This window comes from Triturus cristatus, chromosome 7 (genome assembly GCF_964204655.1).
Source record: "Triturus cristatus chromosome 7, aTriCri1.1, whole genome shotgun sequence".
NCBI classification, from domain to species: Eukaryota; Metazoa; Chordata; class Amphibia; order Caudata; family Salamandridae; genus Triturus; species Triturus cristatus.
The window spans coordinates 1,423,032,698-1,423,055,582 of record NC_140590.1 but is presented as its reverse complement, the minus strand read 5'-3'; the positions used below and the strand labels follow the sequence as shown (position 1 = coordinate 1,423,055,582).

Below are 22,885 nucleotides of genomic sequence, written 5' to 3'. Positions count from 1 at the left end.
CATGATACTACGCCAGGAATACCATGCTGGGTTGCTAATATGGTATCGGACCTGCAACTGTCCCTAGAACGGATAGTTGTTACCCAACTTAAGCCTCTGGTATCAAAACTCGATAAACTTATCTCTATTATGAATACCAGAGGCGGAGGGAAAATTGAGATAGCTAACCCACGAATCTTGCCATCCCCCGTTATGGAATCCCAACCACAAAATGTTCCTTGCAACCTAGTAGCTGGAAATAATAGCCTACCAGCACAGATTGCTAATGCAGGAGCAACCCTAGGTACCCAAAAATCTAGACCTACCATACTCGAAGCCTCGCCTAGTACTAATTCCCAGAAAAAGGGTAGCAAAACCACAGAAAATATGACTAGTGCAGCAGGCAAACTCTTAACCAAGACAAAGGAAGGCGAATCGGGCAATAAAACTAACATGTCTGTGAAAAGTAACGTGACACCAAGAATTACTCCGTGGCAGTTGCCAACAATCGACCTACCCCCCGAAGCCCAACCATTTGTCGTTGTACTTGTGGGTGTACCACCCTTAACCGAGGGGAAAAAAGAAAGGGAGGATGAGTTAAAAAATAAGTGCATCCAGTGGCCCACGGTAAATAGACCTCTACCAAGGAACATCTCAGGTGAAATCCTGCTGGCCAGAAGAGTGGGTTGGATTGGGAGGAACCCAAAGACTGTGGCAGGGGATGTAATTATTCTAAATTTTAGGGATGTCTCTGCCGTCGAATATATATGCAGTACTGACACCCATAGGCATAACACCCAAATAACCGCATTACATCTTTCATATTTTTACCCTACCCCTAGCCTGGAACCTTACCGCCCCAGAGCTAGGTTTGCCACTATGGGGCACTACCCTCCATCCTGCAATCTGGAAAATAGGGGAACATATAGGGAAGGTTGGTCTACCCGTGTCCCCCTTTCCCCGCTAAAACCACACTGGAATAGATTCAGTGTATTGGAAGAGGTAGATTGACTTAGTTTAGACCCAAAAATAAACCATCAACCCACTACTGAAGCCCATACTAGGGTAAGCGCCCCAGAAGGGAAAGCACCATTAACAAACCCTAGTGCCAACCCACGAATTGACCAGATATCTGGGGGAAGGGCTAATAACATGACTAATTTGGCTACTGAGGGCCCTGAAAATTTGACTCAAGGTTGTGTAACACTGATTTCATGGAACGTAGCCGGCCTTAAAAACAAATTGTGTACCCCAGAATGGCCTGCATTTATGGCAAATTTCGATATTTGCATAATGCAAGAGACCTGGGCATTGGAAGAGAGTTCCAGCCCGGCCTTTGCTACTTATGACATCTTGGCAACATCTACTGGCAAAGGCCGCCCATCCGGTGGACTAACAATCTGGATAGCTACGCATTTGGGAATCCAGGCTACGCAAATACCAACAAAATCCATGGATCTCCAATGCGTCTTATTAAAACCACCAAATAGTCCACCAGTAGCACTAATTAATGTTTATTCGAGGCCAACCAGAAACGGTAAAGAATCGGACACAATCAATGACCTGGCCTCCTTTATCCTAGGGCTAGACTCCTCCATTGCCATAATCCTTGGTGGGGATTTTAACTACCAATTCGAACTGCTGGGTGGTGTCGAGCTAGGCGACCAGGACGAAGTAGATGCGCTATGGCATATCCCAGATCCTGATATCACCCCAGTTAGAGCCTGGACACCTTTGGTGTTACAATTAAAATCTCTCTCACTCGCAATGTCCTTGCGGGCATGTAATGGGAGAATGGATTCTGACCGTCCTGCAACAGGAACATTTAATCTGGCTAATAAGGTATCCATCATTGATTATATAATGGTAGAAGCTAAAAATTGGGACAAGCTGAAGGACTTTAGAATAGAGAAAAGACGGGACAGTGACCACAATGCCTTAGTCCTAACTTTAAAGCCAGGGTCTTTTGGGCTAAATAACTGTGAGATTAAATCAACTATGGTAATGCCCCCACTCGTACTTGCTAACAATAGAAGAAGGGTGAAATGACCCCATTTGGCAAAGTCACCTTCGCAAAAATCTACCAATTAGCGATACCTTTTATATCCCAGATGGCTGTCGCAACCGGGCATATACAGGCTGTGGAAATACACAAGCAAGTAGTCACGACGCTAGGAGATGTCTTTTACCCTGTAGCCAGAGCCAAGAGGTCCGCGCCGAATACCCATCCTTGGTATAACGGTGCCTGTAAGAAATCAAAAAAGGAACTCCTTGCAGCTATTAAAGCAAAAAATAAATTGACTATTAGAGCTGCACGACAGTTATATAAGAAGGAATTGTCCAGAGGTAGGATGGAATGGGAAGAGGAGATGTGGGAAAAATTAAGGGATGCCCTAGTGTCAAAGGATGGTAAACTCTTTTGGACACTAGTGAACTCCACTACGAGAGATAGTGGGGAATCTTTTTTCCCAAATATCGCTTCTTCAGTGTGGGAAACACACTTTGCCACACTGTACACTTCCCCTTCGGCCGCAATCTTGGAGAAATCGAATAGTGAAATGGCAATACAACTAGATGACTACCTCTGTACACCACCGGACTTAGATCCCCTGTGTGAGTCTCGACTACAGAGCCCAATGGATTGTGGGGACCATGTATGCCATTTAGACACCAGGCTGTGGCTGGCCCCTGGAAGTGTGGAGAGGATCTCAACTAAAGAAGTAGAATTCGCAATTGCTAGGCAGCCTTCTAACAAAGCACCCGGCCTTGATAAAGTCCCAGGAGATCTCTTTCGCTCCCAACCCAAAATTTGGGCACCATACTTAGCCTCACTGTTTAATGCAGTTTTACTGGGAGCCAATCTGCCAGAAACCTGGGTCGGGCCGAGATTGTCCCTATTTTTAAAAAAGGCTGCCCTTTAGCTCCCTCAAATTACAGGCCGATAAGCCTCTTGGATACTACCCAGAAACTTATGGGACGGATTATCCTGGACAGAATACTTGGCTGGGCAGATGAGAATAAAATAATAACTACTCTCCAGGCTGGGTTCAGAGCTGGGATTTCGACTTTGGACCAGCTTTTTAGGTTACAGGTCCTGTTTTGGAAGACTGTAAGATTGGAGGGTGGCAGTCTCTATCTGGTCTTCGTAGACCTACGGGCCGCTTTTGACCTCGTGCCCAGGGAAAATTTATGGAGGGTCTTGAAAAACTTAAATCTCCCCCCCTACTTATTAGATGTTTTAAAGCGTTTTTATAAAGGGAACTATGCCCAGGTACGTTGCGGGAAACACGGAGAGCTATCGGACCGCTTCTTTGTTACCAGAGGAGTGCGCCAGGGCTGCGCCCTGGCTCCCACATTTTTTAGCCTCTACATAAACGGTCTGGTGGGTGAGCTGAACAATGTTAGGAATACTGATGTCCCTCGGTTGTCATCTGGACGGGTGCCTGCCTTGATGTTCGCAGACGACACTTTGTTGTTGTCGCGAACATCGACAGGCATCCAGAGGGTATTGGACGGCTTTGTCACATTTTGTGCCTCGCGGGGCCTTGAGATCAATTTAGAAAAGACGAAGTTTATGATCTTTGGCCCCCCAAAGCACACTCGCCCCTGCCCAGTTCTAAATGGTATCCCACTTGAAAGGGTTAGGACTTTTGTATATCTGGGTGTCACCCTGACTGAAGATTTCAGCTGGGGTCCCCAGGTAGTTAAATCTGCCCTGAGGCTTACACAGACAGCGGGTGGTATTAACAAATTTCAGAGGAAAACACAATTTAAACCAGTCTCCCCAGGCCTTGAAATGTATGGTGCCCAAGCCAGATCCGCCGCAATATACGGCGCAGAACTCTGGGGTCATACCTGTGCACCGACCCTTTCCAAGGTAGAACATACATTTATTAGAAACTTGCTAGGGCTCCCCCAGAGCACCCCGCTTATACCCCTGAGATTCGATTTAGGTCTAGAGCCCATTTCTGAACTCTTATCGAGTCGACCTCTCCTGTATTGGAGAAGGCTGTGGACGGCACCCGAGCTCGAAGACTTTAGAGCCGAGTTTGCTGCAATTTTGGTTCAGCTGAAGAGTAGAAACATACCCTGGCTATCCCATATTAAAACTGTATTATATCAGATAGGCCTCCCCCAATTATGGGAGACCCCCGAGGAAAGCTGTGTAGTGGTACAGAGAACAGAGCTGTTGGCTCTATTTAGACAGCATAATTTAGCTCTGTTACACCGCTTACCACCTAAGGGCAGGTTGACCATAGAATTTTTACAAATAAAATTGGTGCCGAGTAGGGAGGAGTTTCTAGATTTGATCCAACCCCCTATGGCAAAAAAGCTGTATATCCAATTAAGGCACGGTTGCCTTCCAATCGGGGAACTGACCTGTAAATGGGCGGGAAGAGATGTGGGGATTTGCCCAGTGTGCAATGAAACTAAAGAAGATTTACCACATGTTCTATTCTTCTGTCCTGCCTACAAGGGAATACGCAGATCTTGGCTTGTGCCACTGTGCAGAAATCTGGGACTAAAAAAATGTGCCCAAGCCTGTAGGATCCTACGTTATGATACCTCACCTCCCATCGTGTTCTCCGTCTCTCGCTTTTTATATAGCATGTGGCGAAGGAGGTCCGCCCTGACTAATTAATTAATTAACTGACTGTTTTTAACCCAGATGAATTAAATAGCTCATTATATTCTGCATGATAACCTTTGTTTAATAACCTTTTATCTCTTCAACTATTTATGTATTTTATTCTGTATGTACATATTTTATCTGTGCTTTTATGGTCATCGACCGAAATAAAGTTATCAAGCGAAGCGAAAGCCCAGAGTCCTGTTCAGAAAAAGAATAACAATGATAATCAGTCAAATAAAATTGTTGGTGCTATGAACTGAATTAAGTAACTAATAAAAGTCTTCTCTCTTTTTTTAAAAGAATAACATTGCTCATGCAAACTACTTGTTGTTAGTTGTATATGTATAGCCTGAAGTAAGCATTTTCTATAAGTCCTATCCACAGTCCCACTGGAGGATGCATGGAGGACCAGGGATATTCCTGGAAATGTATAATTTCACCATATAAGAGTCCATATAAATTGCTGTAAATCACCGTAGTTGCGTACATCTGGCCAGATCATAGATAAGATGTTTAGGGGCTTCGATCACACATTATTTTATGAATCTGACCAACTATGTGTAATGTTCAGTATTAGACAGCCTGGAGCCAGTTTCACTTTTTTTTAATGTATCTAATTTAGTGTTTGTGTTTTATTACAAACTATTTTGACATTAGGAATGTACTTATTAAGTGCATTCGTGTTTGTCTAGCCTAACAAAATTAAATTTGGTTAATCATTCAACTACCGACAAGTTCAAAAGCCTGCATGAAGATTTTTTGTTACAGTGTAACAGTAAAACAGACAAGCTAGAGCAAAGTTTATTGAGCCCACTTTACAATCATCTGCAACATAACTGAGCTGATTCCACCAGCACAATTAAAGTACTTATTACCAATAGTAAGGGCACACACCTGTACTCTCACACCCACACACGCGCACCATTCACAAGCACATACGCACACACACACACCCATCTACACACATGCAAATACACCTGCATTGATATATGCACGCACGCACCCAAACATTCAAAAGGTTCTTACTGGGCCACAGCGATGATGGCAGGAGGGGAAGCAGAAGGCTCCACAAGGAGCTGGACACTTGGGAGGAGGAAAGGCAAAATAGAAGATCCCACCGCTTCATGTCATTGGCTAACCTTGTCACATGTCTGCCTTTGAGAGGAGAAGCTTCCCTAACTTGTAACGTGGTGGGATGAGGTTAGTGATATTTGCTGACCCAACCCCACTCTATGAGGAGGTGTCACTGATAGACAGTCAGTCCTGGGCACTTTAGGGCTTAAACCTGAAGCTCCCAGAGACTATTGGAGATGCTCTCCTTCCGCTCTCAGAAGACTTTGAGGGGCTGATGAGGTCATGACCTCAGGGTTGTAAAATCTTCAACCTGGCAAGGCTTGGCCTCAGCTGCCAGGCAATTATGCATTTAGAGCATGTCAAGTGCCTGGCTCCCTACCCTGACATCGTTAATGACTGTCAGGGTGACCCTTGCTCAGCCTCACAGACACTCCTCATGCTTCACAAAATCAAGGTGGGTGGAGCTCCTCCACCCATAATGATGGGCCGCCTCTACACAATTTATACTTGTTTGCCACAATTTTAACAATAGCATTTTCCCCATCTATTAACTTAAACAGATGGTGTGATTTCATAAGTGTAGAGGTTTTTCTGGGAAATTGCATGGATTTCTGAGGAACACGCCAATTCTCAGCTGTCACTCCATTTTTCCCCTTTGGTCTCCCATTCTGGGCGGATGAGCCCTCGAAACTAACAATCCCACAATGTCAGCCAGCTTGCACCTCAGGGTCCCATAAAGCTCTGCTTCATTCTGCCAGCTTACCATGCCCTTTGGACGTTACTTCCTCCTTTGAGCTGCTTCCAAGTCGTGGCTCGTAAAGTGCACTCTTTCCTTCACCCCTGACTAGTCTCTAAATAAATCCAGTATTTTTAGTGTTAACTAATCACCCCCTAAGGGTCTCAAGACGCTGGGGGCCATTTCACATGATGCGGGGCTGAGCTGCCGCCGGGGTCGAACCGTGAACCCTGCACCCTGGAGTCAGCCGCTCTGGCTCCTGCAGCACACCTCTCCCTGCTCTGAGCTAAGTTCATCTGGGTAGGCCTTTGGAAGATCCTCCTTCTTTTTCCCCTGAAGGCTCACAATCCTTCTTCCTCCAGAGGCTGAGCATGCATTAATTTTGTCATAAAACTATCCAGCTGGGAGTGCAGGGGTGATGGAGTTTTCCTTCTAGGACAGTTTGTCCCCCCACTTCAGTATCTCCAGCAAGTTCAGTGGACTCCATCCACTCAAAAGTAAACACACTTCTAAACGTGGGAGGAATGAAGGCGGAAAAGATCACTCAAAAATAAGAGTGAGTCTCAGATGGGAAGCAAAGCATCAGAGATTTGGGGGCATACATATTAAATGTTATCACACACAAACACGTTGCATACATTCTAAAACTAAAAACTCATGCAGTGCAGCCACTACAATTCCTGAGGTGCTTTACGTAATAGGGAGAAATGGCCCTTTCCTGCTGTCTCCCTAGCGTTGGAGCACAATTGGGCTTCCTACTGCCACACACACATCTTTGCCCAAAGTTTTCCCCCTTTGGATGTGTGCTGTAAAGTGCAGCTCACCTGCAAAGGCTGAAACGTTTGGAGAAATAAAAAGCATTTCTCCAAGTTAACACCAACCTTAATGTATTTTTTGGTGCAACACCCAGTCCACTATTGGTAGTAGATACAGCTTTACGTCACAACTCATGAACCTAATGCAAGATGTCTTCCGCATAGAGTAGGTTTTTCCGATGGTCTACTGGTGTGTCAATGCCATGAATCTTTAGTTTCTAACGAATTGCTGGCCAGTGGTTTCGAAGCCACTAATAAAAGTAAGTGGGAGATTGGGTATCCCTGGCAAGTGCCTCTCTTAAGAGGGAAGAAGTTAGCCAGAAATCCTTTGAAGTTGATTCTTGCCACCAGATCAGAGTACAGCCAGTTGACCTTTCCTATGAAACCATCACTAGGCTTGGTGCTTTGAAGGCTCTGGAATAGGTTGTCCTACGCAATACAATCAAATTATTTTCTGGCATCTAAAGATAGTGCATGATTTTCAGTACCCATTTGCCATAGGATAAGATGTAAAATTCTCATATTTTAACTCGAGGAACAGCCTGTGACAAAACCAACTCGTGGCGGATGGATCAGAGCTGTAATTACTCTGCTCAGTCTGTTTGTGAATAGTTTTGCAAGCATTTTATCTTCCGTGTTAAAATGGGGGATAGGCCTATAAATAGAGTATTTTAGTGGGCCCTTCCCTGATTTCGGAAGGATAGATATGAGTGCTCTTTTAAAAGCTGACCATATTGCACCCATGACTTCTGCATCTTGAAATACTTTGCAAAGAAATTCTGTCCTGGGGTCTTGATTTTATATCGATCTACAAGAAACCATCCTCCGTTGTGTATTTCCTGATCTCGTGTCTTCAATGGCTTTCTACTTCTACAACCTCATTCTCTAATTCCTCAAGCGAATCCTCCGATTTTTCTTGACAGCTGAACTGTAGCTCGTTAGTCCACTTCCATCCCATTGGTCATTGGTTGATCATAGTTTAGTGGTCTTTAAACAATTGTGCTAGTTCCCTTGTACTGTCAACAGGGTGTGTCATCAGGGGTCCTTGACTATCACGTAATGCTGTTTTGGGCATGGAGGCGGACACAGTTTGCCGCCAACAATCTGCTTGTCTTTTCTTTGTGTTCATGGTGTCTCTCCTTTATTCCTGTCAGTTCCGGCCATATAAATGTTTAGTTCAAATTTTGCTTTCATTATCTTTGATAGTATTTGATATTAGGGTGTCTTATATGGAACTTTGAGTTCCTTGACAACAGACTCTAGGGCTGCTGCTTGGTCCCTGTCCTCCCTCTGTCTTGAGACAGAATCACTTGACACGGCTCCCCTTACAATTAGATTTTTACCGTAGTGAAAATGAGCACCTAAAAATTAGCCCAGCATTCTGAGGACAAGACATGCTGGAGACAAGGCAAATGCTCTACTTTGTTCTGTGTGGAAAGTATACTTCTTTTTACTCTGAGTTGAAACTGTGTAGAGAAGGTCTAGGACACGGTAATACGGTGTTGGTCTAGGAAGGTGAGGTCTACTCAAAATGTTCATGATGACATCGCCTATATATAAATCAGTTCAATTAACATTCATAGTATGTAAATGTAAATCTATCCTGAAAATCTGGCTTAGATATAGGCCTTCCTGGACCTTTGTTGGACACCCCTAATGGAGAGCTACTTGGTGAACAGTGAGGGTGGCGAAATCTTGAAGAAACATAACATTTGTGACTTGGAACTGTGGACAGCAAATATGGTTACTGCACAAGTTGTAGACATTGGCAAAATATATTTAAGCGTCTACCTTGTGTTTATTTCACTGTGTGATATCTGTGGTCTTTTCTACTCATTTTTGTGTCAGTAGTGTTGGCCAAGGATATTTCTGCACATTAATGGAAACAGGAGATCTCTGGCAATTCTCGGGTGGTGTAGCATAATTTCCAGTGGTGCCGCAAGGGTGCAATGGGCCTTAATATAAGACAGAGAATAATGTCCCCCCGCTTCTTGTATGGTATGCCAAAGGCCGCCATTGTTGAGGTACACTACACTTGAAACACCAACAGTATATGAAATATATAAATGTATAAGCAAACAGAAATGTTGCTAAAAATATTTTACCACAGAAGCGTTGCTTTAACGAGAACTTATCTTCTTCAGGTAAAGGAGCTGGAAGACACCATAGAAGAATTGCTGATGAGGTTGGATGAGTTCTGTTGCATGACAGACATGGTAGGTTCAATGTTTCTTTCTGCAAAGCGTTGATTTACCTAATGCTTTTGCAGCATGTTCTTTCCCCACAAATTGTCCACGTTGCATAACCAAAAACAGACACTTCAAACTAAAACGTACACCTGCATTTTGAAGAAGTGTTTTCGTAACTGCCCTTCCGCGATTGTACGGAATCTGATACCATGTCAGAGGAAGTGCAGCTTACTCTGCTGAGTGTGTCAGCCATCTTGATAGCTGCCCTCTCGTAGGAATGGTTTAGACTGAGATATGATGCTTACACCACAAGGTGGCACTCGCGTGCATGACTAGTTTGTGGGCAAACTGAAGCGAAATCGTTTTCAAAACTTCACCAGGAAAACGAGAGACAATGAAACTACAATGTAGTTAGCAAGTAACTGTATCATGTAAGAAAGATAGTTGAGAATCAATATCCAGGTTTTTGTGTTTTATTTCGTTTCTTCGGGATGTCCACCAGGAGCACCATGGAAACCAAGAGAACTGGAATATACCATTGCATGATATTTTAGATTAGTTTAACAATAACTTCCGTTTTTTGCATTACAAAGAAAGCTGATGACAAAAGCTATTCATAAATTGGTTCATTGTGATTTTCAGAGCCTCGGAGCGCTGCACATGCAAGACGAATGTTAAAGAGGAATTTCCTGCATTGAGATACACAGTTTAGTTCCATGGGCCACCCTAGAATTTGACACTTTTCCGTACATAGTGATACTTAAACAGCCTTATAGGATACCATACATTTTAAATACAAACTATGCCGAGAAGAGCCGATACAATCAGAGGTGTTGAGGAGGGAAGCGAAACTGGCTAAGTTCCATATATGGGGGATTAGCATGAGGTCATAGTCAGAGATCGCTTCTGGGACTTTCTAGAGACCAGCAACAAGGTTAGCAATGCCAAGAACAGGTTGCACTTCTCCTAGAGCCTCCATTTTGATCCTGGACAGCAGGAGCAGATAAACCAGAGCTTTGTGAGAAATGAAAAAATACCAGGTACCAAGTGAACGAGATATCCCGTGTGAGAAAAACAATGGTTCCTTTCCAAAGTGCCACTGAGAAGCTTCCGTTTGGGAACCAGAAGTGCAGGGGTATTAACATTACAAAACTGGTCGCTACAAAGAAGGTGCACAAAAAGAACTGCTCAGAAGAAATGTTCAACCAGAAGGAAAGACCATCAAGCAAACGCAGGCAAATCCACACAGAAGAAAAGCAAGACAACAGAAGGCACAATAATGTAATTTGGAGCACTGCACCAGGCGCGATCTGGAGATGACCACAATAAATGCTTCTAATGGCACCGGTTCTGATGAAAACAGACCCCAAGATGGGCATCATAGTACTCAGTGGTTTAACATATCTAATATATGTAGAGACACATGCACCATCTCCTTGATGAACAGTTACCGGGGAAAAAAAACAGAGCCACTCATCCTGTCTCAAAGAAGGCTAGCACACCCAGCTTGCAAACAACCTGCCAGAGCAAAGAATAGATGACTTGAGAGAGAGAGAGAGAGTGTGTGTGTGTGTTTGTGTGTGTGCACACACACTAAGACACATAAACTAAAGAGCCTTTAGTATTAGTATTTCACTTCTAGGGATCAAACCTGGGCCATCGTGGTGTGAACCGCATCACACAAATGATTAGACATTTTTCCAAATCGAACTACGTGTCTTTATGAGCTACCTAAACCCTGCTGAACCAGGTGGGACATCCCAATTTGTATCTGGAAGACCAATATAGTAAGGTCAAGGGCAAGTTTAGCAATCATCTCATCTGTTATGGGGCCGCTAGCGCTGGTGAAGGCCCTCGTTACACACGCTCGCGGCTGCAATGAATGACACCACACTCTGTGCCTGGGTCTCGGCGCCCGACTGCCTCAGCAGGCCGCGCCCCTTTATTATATACAGAGGCGTACGCCACGAACGTGGCGTACGCGTTGCGTAGTGTCCTCTTGCGCTCTAGCGTCTAACGCTAGAGCGCTAACTGTAACATCCCTCCCCAACTTGGATAACAAAATAAACGGAAGTCCATAACAGTCACTCACTTGCTTGGCAGGCAAAGTCTTTAAGGCGGCTGCTTGGCGTGGGGTTCTCTCTCAGACCATACCTGGCAGTGGCACGAGTGCCGGAGCTGGTTGGGTGGCTATTCGGGGCTTCACCTTCCGCCGGGGCCTGAGGGCTCTGCTCTGGGGCGCTGCTGGCTCCGCTGGGCGTCAGTCCAGGTTCCAGCTCTGGGGTTGAGATCTCTTCCTCCCCTCTGTTCAGCCCCCTCTGGCCGCGGTCAGTGGCCTCCGGAATGCGTTTGAACCACGAGATGTTCCTGGTGGTCGACTCCACCCCTCTTTCCGCTGTGATCATTGTACCCCGCCTCTGTGCCACAGTCCAACTACCTGGTTCATACCGGGGTCTGAATTTTCCTCCCGGCCTTCTATCCTTCACGAGGACGCTGTCCCCTGGTCTGATGTCGCGGTCTCGACTGCCTCTGGCCTGGCTCACTTGCCGGTTTCGGTGTGCTCGTCGTTGAAAAACCTGCTCCGCTTCGAACGGTGGGGGCGCCCACCCAGGGACTGTGGGTAGCCCATCGCGGCGGGTGCCATTGAGCATGAGAGACCACGGGGCTTGTTTGGTGGAGCAGTGGGGCGTGCTCCGATACTCTCCCAGGAATCGCTGGATTTCCCTTTCGGGGTCTAGTTGCTCCACGCCGGCTATTCGAATCACTTTATTCAGGGTCCTCATGAATCGTTCTACTTCTCCGTTGGCTTGTGGCCACTGAGGAGTGATTCACCGGTGTTGTATTCCCTGGTGCTGGAGGAACTCCCGGAATTCGTGACCGTGGAAGGGTGGCCCGTTGTCGCTCTTCAGCTCCGAGGGGCGCCCAAACATGGCGAATATTTTCTCCAGCACTGGTCCCACAAACATGAAGGCTGTGGACGGTAGAACTTCCACCACGGGATATTTCGAGAAGTTGTCAATGACCACCAGCGACACTTTCCCGTTTGGGAGGCTTCCGAAGTCTATACTAATCTTGTCCCATGGGTACCTTCCTGGTTCTTCTGTCACGATGGGGGCCGGAGGCTCCGGGCCGCTCGTCACCTGGCACGCGGAGCAGCTTCTTACCACCTCGTCCACCATGCCATCCAGCCCCGGGAACCATATCTTCGCCCTCATCCTGGTCTTCATCTTCTCCGTCCCTTGATGGCCGTCGTGAGCAATGATCGTGGCTTGATGGCGTAGTGCAGTCGGCATGACGATCCTAGACCCTCGCAGGACGACACCATCGCGGGTCATACTTAGTTCATTCCGCACTCGCCACATCTGCTGCAAGTCCTTCTTCTCCTCGTCTGCCCACGAGTTGGCGGTGTGTAGGAAATCAGCCCATGACCCTTTTTGAAGAGCTCCCCGTGTCCTTGCCAACACGGCGTCGTGCTCCCCGGCACGTATGATCTCCTGGATTGTCAGTATCCGAGGGCAGGTCAGAGCAGCCAGGAGGTCGATGTGTGCTTCGGTGTCATCTTCCTCTTCTTTCCCGATCGGGGACGTCACCCCACTTTCCGGGTGTCGTGACAGAAAGTCCGCCGGGTTTTTCGCACCTGGCCGATATGTCACCTCCATCTGGTATTGTTGTAGTCCGATGGCCCACCTTTCGATCCTCGGGGGGGGGGGGGGGGGGCGCTGTCCCCTTGAACAGGGGCACCAATGGTTGGTGGTCTGTCACCACAGTAAAAGGGTGCCCGCAGACATAGAGGTGGAAATGCCGGCAGCCCCATCGAATGGCTAGTGCTTCGCGTTCAATCTGAGAATACCTCTGTTCAGTTGCGGTGAGTGCCTTGCTGGCGTAGGCCAGGGTGGCCCATCTCCCTGGTTCTTGCTCTTGTGTGAGGACTGCGCCCAGTCCCACCGGACTGGCGTCGACAAGCAGTTCAGTCTTCCTGGTCGGATCAAAGTAGACCAGAGTAGCTTGGTCCAGCAGCGTGGTCTTGATAGCATGGAATGCATCCTCTTCCTCTTGCCCCCAGCGCCACAGGGTGTCTGTCTTCGTGAGGCGTCTGAGAGGTTCAGCCGTGGTAGCCAAGTTTGGGATGAACCGCCCACAGTACGTGGCCATCCCGAGAAAACTGCGGACTTCCGACGCGGAAGTCGGTGCTGGGGCGTTTTTGATAGCCTGGGATTTCCTCGGGTCCACTTGAATGCCATGGTTGGTAAACGTGTATCCGAAGAACTCGATGCTTTGCTGAAAGAACTGGCACTTCTCTTTGTGCAACGTGACCCCAAACTCCCTCAGCCTCGTCAGTGTAGACCGGACCCGTCGGTAGTGTTCATCCACCGTTGTGGCGTGTATCAGTATGTCATCACTGACGTTCAGTACTCCTGGTAGCCCCTGCAAGATGTCTCTGATAGTGTTCTGAAATATTTCGGCCGCCGAAGAGATGCCAAAGTTAAGGCGTCGGTACCTGCGTAGCCCCAGGTGCGTGCTTCGTCGCCAGTGTTATGGGGCCGCTAGCGCTGGTGAAGGCCCTCGTTACACACGCTCGCGGCTGCAATGAATGACACCACACTCTGTGCCTGGGTCTCGGCGCCCGACTGCCTCAGCAGGCCGCGCCCCTTTATTATATACAGAGGCGTACGCCACGAACGTGGCGTACGCGTTGCATAGTGTCCTCTTGCGCTCTAGCGTCTAACGCTAGAGCGCTAACTGTAACATCATCCTCGAGTAGTGTGTGAGAACATCATGGCTAGAGAACAAAGAAATCAAATGTATGCATCGACTTTGTCAGTGAACAGCACATACAGCTGCTGTGTCGCTGGCTGCCATTGGGCATTGAAGACTGTGTGTGTGAAAAACCCTCGTAATCCAGTTTATTTGAGAGTTTTGGATGGTTCATAGGATCTGAAGAACAAGGACTTTGCTCTTCTTGACTCACTTAAGTTAAAAAAGCATAATGTGCTAGTCACCCTCTAGGATAGCTACCAACCTGTGGAACTCCCTACCTGTTCAGGTGAGTAACCAACTCATTCTTCTCTCCTTTGTAACATTACCAAAAACACAAGCTAACTCTTTTAATCTTGGTTGATCTAGTATCCGCACATCCTTTGGGGATTGTAAAATATGTACTCTGCATGTATTTACCTGTTCTTTATCCATTCTACCTTGCTCTGCTTACCTTGTTTGACATTTTTTGAAATATACTGTTCCTTCAAATAAAGTGAACTAATACCAGTTGGTACAGATGCGCTATAGAAAATGTCTAAATAAATAACTATACCTCGTACAAAGTCAGAACAACACAAAAAAAGTTGTGTACTGTTTTGTAATATAGCAGAAATTAAATATTAGAAAATGCATTAATCTGTCAGCTGCCGTAGACCCATATTCTGTAGCATACGCCTGGAGTCAATCTGTGACCAAGGCCATATGTTGTAGGCCTCATGCACAAAATACACGTTTTCGCCCAATCTGTCACCTTCCACACACAATTAGACTATCTTGATTGGAATAGTTTATAACCTCAGCCAAAGAAAGAAGAACACTCTGTGTATCACTGCTAAGACTATGAGAGGTTCACTCAACTTATTCTCCTGGCACAACCGTACATGAAACTCCATTCACAACAGAGCTGGTAAAAAACCATACCCAACCCATACACCAGCTGAATACTCGATGCAGTGTGAATCAAACACAAAATTACTACTTTTCATCTAAAACGCAGTAGAACAAAGTACAGCTCACCTGGCACTTATCTTACTTCCGCCCACACTGTATGGGTTCCAGAGTAGCGTGCTACTTGCCTAAAAAGCACTTCAACACCCCATCAAGGGTAGCAAGCGCTATATGAATGCAAACGATTTTCTCTCTTCTATCCCTCCACTATCTGTCTCAATCCAAATAACTAACATATCCACCAATCAAATGACTTAAATATTTTCACTATACTAATTCACCACTAATCCTTTATGGGTTCCTGAGTAGCGTGCTACTCGCCGAAAAGTGCCTCGACGCCTCGTCAGGGGTGGTAAGAGCTATATAAATGAAGTTACAATATAATACAATACAGAGACCACAAGCGTGACTTCTGACTGCAGTACATAGCAGGGGTCGTCACCCGTCAGCAGCGCCTGCAGGATGCAGGAAGTCATGGAGCTAGGTTTCCACGGGAAGGACCCATGAACAACACATGTCGTTCCTTATAGTGCAGGATACCCTTGCTTTCTTGATAAGGTTTGCAGATAAGGAGTAATGTTATCTCTTAAAGAGAAATTGCCCCAGCCCATGATCCTCGGAAGCGCAGCAGGCTGAGTTAACTCATTTGGACACAGATCTCTGCTGTTCCTATCTCATCTGCTGTATTTCACTCTCCCGCTCTTTTTCCCTCCACCTTCTCGGCCTTTTGAGTTTCTCCCTCTAAACCTAGCCCCTCCTCTCCCTCTTTCACGGTGATTCGCCTCCTTTGCCCACTCCGCGTCGCTTCTCGGCTCGCTCCCTGGCTCCACGCGTCTTTCTCTCCTTCCCTGCGCCGCGTTTCCTATAACCGAGCCTAGCCCTCCCTTTTACACGCATTCCTTCTCTTCTCAATCCATCCCGTCCCTCTTTCTTTCTACAACTCCTCTCTCTTGTTCCCTTTACCCCCACCCCGCCTCTGCCTTTCCAGTTCTCTATGCATCTCACCCTTTCTCTATTTTCCTCCACCTCTTTCTGTCCCTTCTTCATTCGCTCTCAATCCTGCTCCACACCAGTTCCTTCACTCTCCCCATGATCTCTCTCTCTCTCATTGTCGCCCCACTTTCTCCTACTGCTCCAGGTCTCTCTGCCTCTCTCCTATCACCCCCTGCCTCCTATCACCTCCCTCTATTTCCAGTTGCATTCCTCCCGCCCGTGTGTGAGCGCTGCTGCGTGCAGCAGGGGTGCACATTCCACTCTGGCGGGAAGTGCTGGCTGCCTACGTCACGTTACCAGGCTGCAGCCAGGATCTCAGCGCGTCAGGAATGTGCGCGTGCCTGTGCCAGGCTGGTGCGCAGCCTTCATGTGTTATAACTGTGCAGAGGACGGTTTACATACGATTCCTTCCAAACATGGGTCACTTGTTAGCTCGTGCGCAAATGTCCCTGCAGTATGAAGTAGGGAGAACATCCCTGCAGTATAAAGTAGGGGGAACAGCCACTTTAATTTGAATTAAAAGAACTGACTCCTGTTTAACTTACGCACCGTAGAGATAATGGGCCTGTGTAAGCAAGCTTTCGCACGAGGTGGGCAGTATCCTTTCTGCTGCCCTTCACATTGGCTAGGAATTGAAAGAGTATGATTGGGGAGCGAGGAGATAAGAGTCAGTGGGGAAAGATGGTAGGTGAGTTGTAAATGCCTAGAGACCCTAGTCTTTCCAGGAACACCAATTCCATAAACCTATGGGCTCCCAGCTGCCCAGGGGACCAGCACTGCAGGTTTCCCAAGCACGCGGGTTGGGCAGGCACAGGCGGACCGGTGAGGGACCAGTGACAAACTCCTACCAAGGGTGGAAATGAGGGGGCACGGCAGCGGAGCCCAGGAAAACGGCGGGCGCCAATTGGTCGGCTTGGTTTCAAGCGACCAATCGGCAGGGGGGCCCCTATGTGCGCCTCAAGTATAAAAGGGAATGGGGGCCCCCCAAAAGTCATGTGCCTTTGCCATTTGCCCACCCATCCCGATACCGCAGGTATCGCGTGAGTGGATTGCAGTTGGGGACAGCACCAAGGGACACCAGAAGCCAATGGTGGAGCCGCTTGAGCGCCTGACCTTGGGATGCCTTTCGGTAGGGGCACGGGGAGCAAGCTATGGGTCAGCGCGGGGTCAACAGAGGGCAGTCACGGCACCTGTAGCCCGGGCCAGGCACGAGGGCCGCCCACAACACTTGGCAGCAAAGTGTGGCCTAAAAGCCACAGGAGAGGTGCTAGACCCTGGCTCGAAAGGGGCATTCCCCCAGGGTGCTGTCACGAGGTGCTGTTACAAGTCTTAGGACTACTGGACTTGAGCTACAGTCAGTTTTGGGCAATGATGACATGATGTATGCTCAAACTTGAACTGTGTGTTTTCTTAAGTTAATATGTGAATAAAGAGAAGCTGCAGCTGTTTTGCTCCATCAAAGGCTTGTTTCATCTGTTACCGCATGGGACGGTGGAGTGCATTATCAGCCGGGGAGTTCAAGGACACTTACCTATCTGGGAGAGGTTTGTGAATTGGAACTGTTTTGTGGCCTAGCACCCCAAGAGAGGATGTATTTGTGCACCAGCTGTGCCTCCCTTTCCATGATCATCACATTAGAAAGAACTCTGAAATACTTCAGTTAGGGATACAAAGTGTGTCTTTTCTGTATGTTTTATTGACCATAATGTTACTCCATCTATGACTATAAAGATCTGTATAGGAGGAACAAGGCAACTGAATTGCCCCTTGACACATAGATAAAATTCTCATGGAAGACGGGGAGTGATTTACTAATTCTAATAAAGGCCACTTAATGCAGTGAGATAATCTAATGTTCTAAAATGGAACAATCCAAAATACTGTCTCTTAGGTCGAGCCTGGGCAGCGCATGCGCTGCTGCGAGGCATGCAGTAGTGGAGTATGGCTTTGAAGCCTCACCCACTCTCCACCCATATTTCTTATTGGCTTGTGTCATTGTCCTTCGAAACGCTGTCTTCCAAGTTATTATTAGGTTTGTTAGTCCCTCCTTGGTACCGCCTTGTGCATTTTTTACCTCCCATAACAACTGGACCTTTTACTGGTGTTGTTACACGGTCTGCTTTATAAGTCAGAGAGCACTATTTTATTGAATGGTCTTCCCCTATTCCACCCAATACCTCGCAGCACGCCGCCTGCTTTTATTTTAATGTTTAGTAATGGTGGTGCGCTCTAACTATAGTGGCTGCGTTTTTAAATTAATTTTAGCAGCCAGGTACACATTTCGCAGCAGCGCATACGTATTTATTTAGTTTACTAGTGCCCATGCAGCGCTTTCACATTTATAGACGATCGCGCCCCTTTCTTTATAAAAACCGCGTCTAACGCAGCCGACATTAAAGTAAAAGAGCGGCATGGGCACTTTTACCAAAAAAAAAAACTATCTGTTTGTTATCTTGACAAACAGATGCTTTTTTTGTCTAAGTCCCATGCCGCGTTTCACTTTAATGTCAGACACGCCTCTTTCTATAGACGCGTCTTGTCTGAAGAAAGGGGTGCGGCCTTCCTGAATGTTAAAGCGCCACATTGGCACTAGTAAAAAACAAATATTTGCACTGCAAGAGATCCAGGCTGAGCTAAGAGCTGTTCTCCTCAGCCTCTGTGGTGCTGCCTTTCCAGAAAGGACAAAACACAGATGTGACATGTAGAATTATTGGACCCAGCTGTCACCCTGCTAGTACCACTGCCCTACTGGCACTGCTAGAGATGCAGTGATAATTGGCTGTAAGTAGCATGGTTCGAGGTCTCAAGGCCTGTGTGTGCATTCCGGCCCCACCTAGTCAGTTGTGTGTGTGTGAAGGTACCGTGGGTATGGCTTGCTTAATAGCAGATGCTATGATTACTGTAACTCGCAGTGACGGCCCGTGTAGGCCGTTTTACCGGGGCGGTGATGTGGCGCAGAGCAGGGGCAGGGTGGGGGGTTGCAAAATTCGGCAAACGGCCGATTTCAGGAAAGTTACGAAAAAAATAATAAAACGAATTTCGTTGCGCACGCTGCATCGCAACCCCCCACCCTGCCCCTCCTCTGCGCCACGTCACCGCCCCGTAAAACGCCCTACACGGGCCGTCACTGGTAACCCGTCCTGTGAAACATGCCACATATGTCTTCAGCCTCACCAATAGAAGGCTGCAATGACACTTCACAGTGTGGGACCCGGGGAAATGTGCCCTGTTCCCCTTCCTTCTGAGACAGTGAATATGCCCCATTAACCAGGCACTGTTTCACAGTCCTTGTTGAAAGATATCTATAGTCCTGAGGAAGACATCTGCTCCATAGGGGTAATGTTTGATCACCGAAACCAGTAGACAGAAAAGAGATGCAGGCTCAATTGCTCCACCCTTCTGTCGAACAATAGAGACACCAGTAAGAGGAAACCAGTAAAAACATTTTTAGCTCACCCACATACAATTTTAATATACTTTTGACAGTTTAATAAAGGGAGAACCAGATGTAGTTATCAAGGATATAACTTTACTCAAACTAGGTAACCTAGGAGACTGTTTAACCTGTGAAGAATAGTACTCTCAGATGCTTCACAGTACATCACCCTATAGAAGTATATAAATATATGGTAATTCCATAAGAGATTTGGCTTTTTTTCCCCAAGTGTTTTGTAATTCTTCTATGTTGAATGTAAGTTTACAGAAAGTGTAGGAAAGTAGGATCTGTTTTCATGGTTACCCCCACTTTTTGCTGGTGTCATTTTGTTTTCTGACTAGTCTGACAGGGATCCTGCTAATCAGGACCCCAGTCTCTGTGTTTCCTCCCTAAATTGGACCATGGTGAGTACTTAGGTACCCCCCAGATTGGCTACTGGTGTGCCCTTATAAGTCCCTTGTATATGGTACTAAGGTACACAGGGCATAGGTACACCAGGGGTCCCCCATGGGCTGAATCATGTATTATGCCACCCATGGGAGACCACTCAAATTGTGACTACAGGCCTGCCATTGCAGCCTGTGTAAGCTGGTGCTAACACCACTTACAACAAATATATGTTTTCTTATATCTGAAGTCACTACACTTTAAACCCATAAGTCACCCCTAAGGCAGGCCTTTCAATCCTGAAGGCAGGGTGCTTGGTTATAAGTGTGAGTGCGACCCTCCATGAGTAGGACTCCCCTACAAACCCCGGAGTATATTCTCCAGGCATGGTAAGTGCGTCAGCCATTACAATACATAGAGTGGCCATGCGTCATTACGAAATGGCTAACTCTGAACTGGCATGTTTGGTATTAAGCATGTTAGAATCATACCCCAACACTGCTTGTTCTGCATCAGTCCCCTTTGCTTGCACAATCTCCTTTGCTCTGCTTTGCTAGACTCTCCACATTAGCCAAATACACATTCATGTTCCCAAAAACATAAGGTGCAAAAATTGAGGGCAAGAAGGAATTCAGGATTTAAAAAATATAATCCAATTAAAAGTAAAGGCCAGCTAACCATCTAAAAAATCAATGTTTGCTGTCAATTTAAAAAGGGTTTTTTATTTCAGCTTGAATCACGGTATGGGACAGTATGACAGAACTCCTGGATCCCACCACTGAACACAAATGTAAGAAATTGGATTATCATTTGGAGTGGGTGACTAATTACAAATCATGTCATAATCAACCCTCAAAGTTACTTGATTGACCTGAACTCAACCCCCTTGGTAGCTATCCTACATAGAGGTGGATTAATAATATTTAAAAGGGAGGTGTTCACCTCTCAAAAGAGTTTATTTTGACTGGCCGAATTGCATTTTTTTCCCTGCTACAGTCAAACTACAATGGTAGGCCTGAAGCCATGTTTGCATTGCCACTATAGTGGATGGCACAATAGTCATTGCAGACTCTTGAGGCATTTCACCTCCAGACACTGGTTACATTGTGTACCATACACTGGGGACATATAGGCAAATTAAATATACAAATTAGGAGTATGCCAATTTGTCCTTGACCACACAGAAAAGATGGGTTTCCTATAGCATGTCCCTCTCAAAGCCCCTACTTCAATTTCTCTTAACCCCACCCATTTTGTAGTAATTATTCACCATGTTCCCTGCATTTCCACGTCCACACCCCATTTACTACTAAATCCTGTACCTATGTGTGTGGTGATCTGCAACTGGACAACTCCAAACAAAAAAGATAGGCGAGGCAGCGATCTCCAGCCTGAGGTTTGTGTATTGCATTTTGGAGTATGAAAGGTAGTACTACATCATTTACTCCCAAAATGTTTTTGTGAGCAGGTCCATTAGGCTGTAGATGCAGAAGTCTGATACAATGGATTGCATGTATATCTTAAGAACAGTGGAGAGGTGTGAGAAAGAGCCCTCTTTCTGCATGGTTGCCCCCACTTTTTGCTGAATTGCTGATGTGCTTTGACTGAGTGTGCCCTGGGCTCCTGCTAATCAGGTACCCAGGGCCTATGTTCTTTCCCTAAAACTGCATTGAAGGCGAAACCCAATTGGCATCTCAGGCCACAGGTCAGCCACTGGTAAATGGTACCACAGGTACCAAGGGCACTGTGACCAGAGAAGGCATCTAAGGGCTGCAGCACCTATTGTGCCACCTTTAAAGGTCCTGTATCCTGACACTCACACACTGCCTTTGCAGGCTGCGTGTTTTGGTGCAGAACAAAGTGAAGAGTCGACATGGCACACATCCCTGTGTGCAATGCCTACAACCAACTGCCCTTGCATAGATCAGTCACCTCTCTAGCTGGGTGCACTAAACCAGTGGTGAGGGTACAGGAATGAGCCCTGTACCCCTACATTGTCTAAGTCCACTCGTAGACATTGTAAGTGCAGTGCTGCCATTAAGAGTATATGGTGCTGGGAGTTTGTCATTACGAACTCCACAGCACCATAATAGCTACACTGAAAACTGAGGAGTTTGGTATCAAACGTCTTAGCACATTAAACCCACACTGATGCAAGTGTGGGATTTAATGAACAATGCACTGAGAGGGCTTCTTAGAGATGCTCCCTGAAAACTAACCTACCACTAGTGTCCAAGCTGAGTGGCTGCTTTCAACTGCAACCACCATACATGTTTCTGGACCCCTGGGTCGAGAGCCTGCTGCTCTCTGGGGCAGGAAACAATGCACATCCTGGGACGAGGTGCCAAGCCTCCTCCCCCAGGATGGTCAGGGTTCACGAAGGGGAAGCTTCAAAGGCTTGCTGCCTTTGTGAGCTTCCCCAGGCCACTTGCTGCTCTCAGCAACTGGTCCCCACTGGTTCTGACCCCCACTTTGGGTGGGTGAACCGGCGGGAAAAACAAGTGAGGAAGAGAAGTGTGTCCATCTCTGCCAACTCCACCCCTCAGGTGGGAGATGTGAGGTGAAGCACAACTCTCAGTCCATGCCAACTTGAAGATGGGGGGACTCAGCCAACCAGGGACAGGCTTATGCCCCCTCCCACTGGAGGGTGGCATAATAGGGGTGTACCCTCCCCAGGGAAGGGACCCAGTGGTCCCTGCCTTTTACCGAACTGTAGCACCCCTAAATCTAGTATTTAGGGGCACCCCTGAACCTTGCTTGCTCAGACAAGAAGAAACTACATGAAGAAGAAGAAGAAGGACCGAAGAGCCATGCGGCAGCTAACAAGAGGAAGGCGCCCACTGACTTGGCCCCAGCCCTACCAGCCTGTCTCCCCTCAAACCTGCTCCCGCAAAATCCCGGTGTGTCCTCCAGCCAGCAACCTCAAAAACCCCGGTG

The 22,885-nt window shown here is 46.9% G+C and overlaps 1 protein-coding gene across 1 annotated transcript in view; it reads left to right on the top strand.

Moving 5' to 3' along the window:
• The window catches only part of BCAS4 (breast carcinoma amplified sequence 4), a 1,043,638-nt gene that overhangs the window by 854,424 nt on the left and 166,329 nt on the right, over nucleotides 1-22,885 (top strand). Inside the window, exon 4 of the mRNA XM_085614557.1 lies at nucleotides 9,382-9,453. Within this exon, the coding sequence (XP_085470683.1) occupies nucleotides 9,382-9,453 (72 nt within the window). The remainder of the gene's footprint in view (nucleotides 1-9,381; nucleotides 9,454-22,885) is intronic.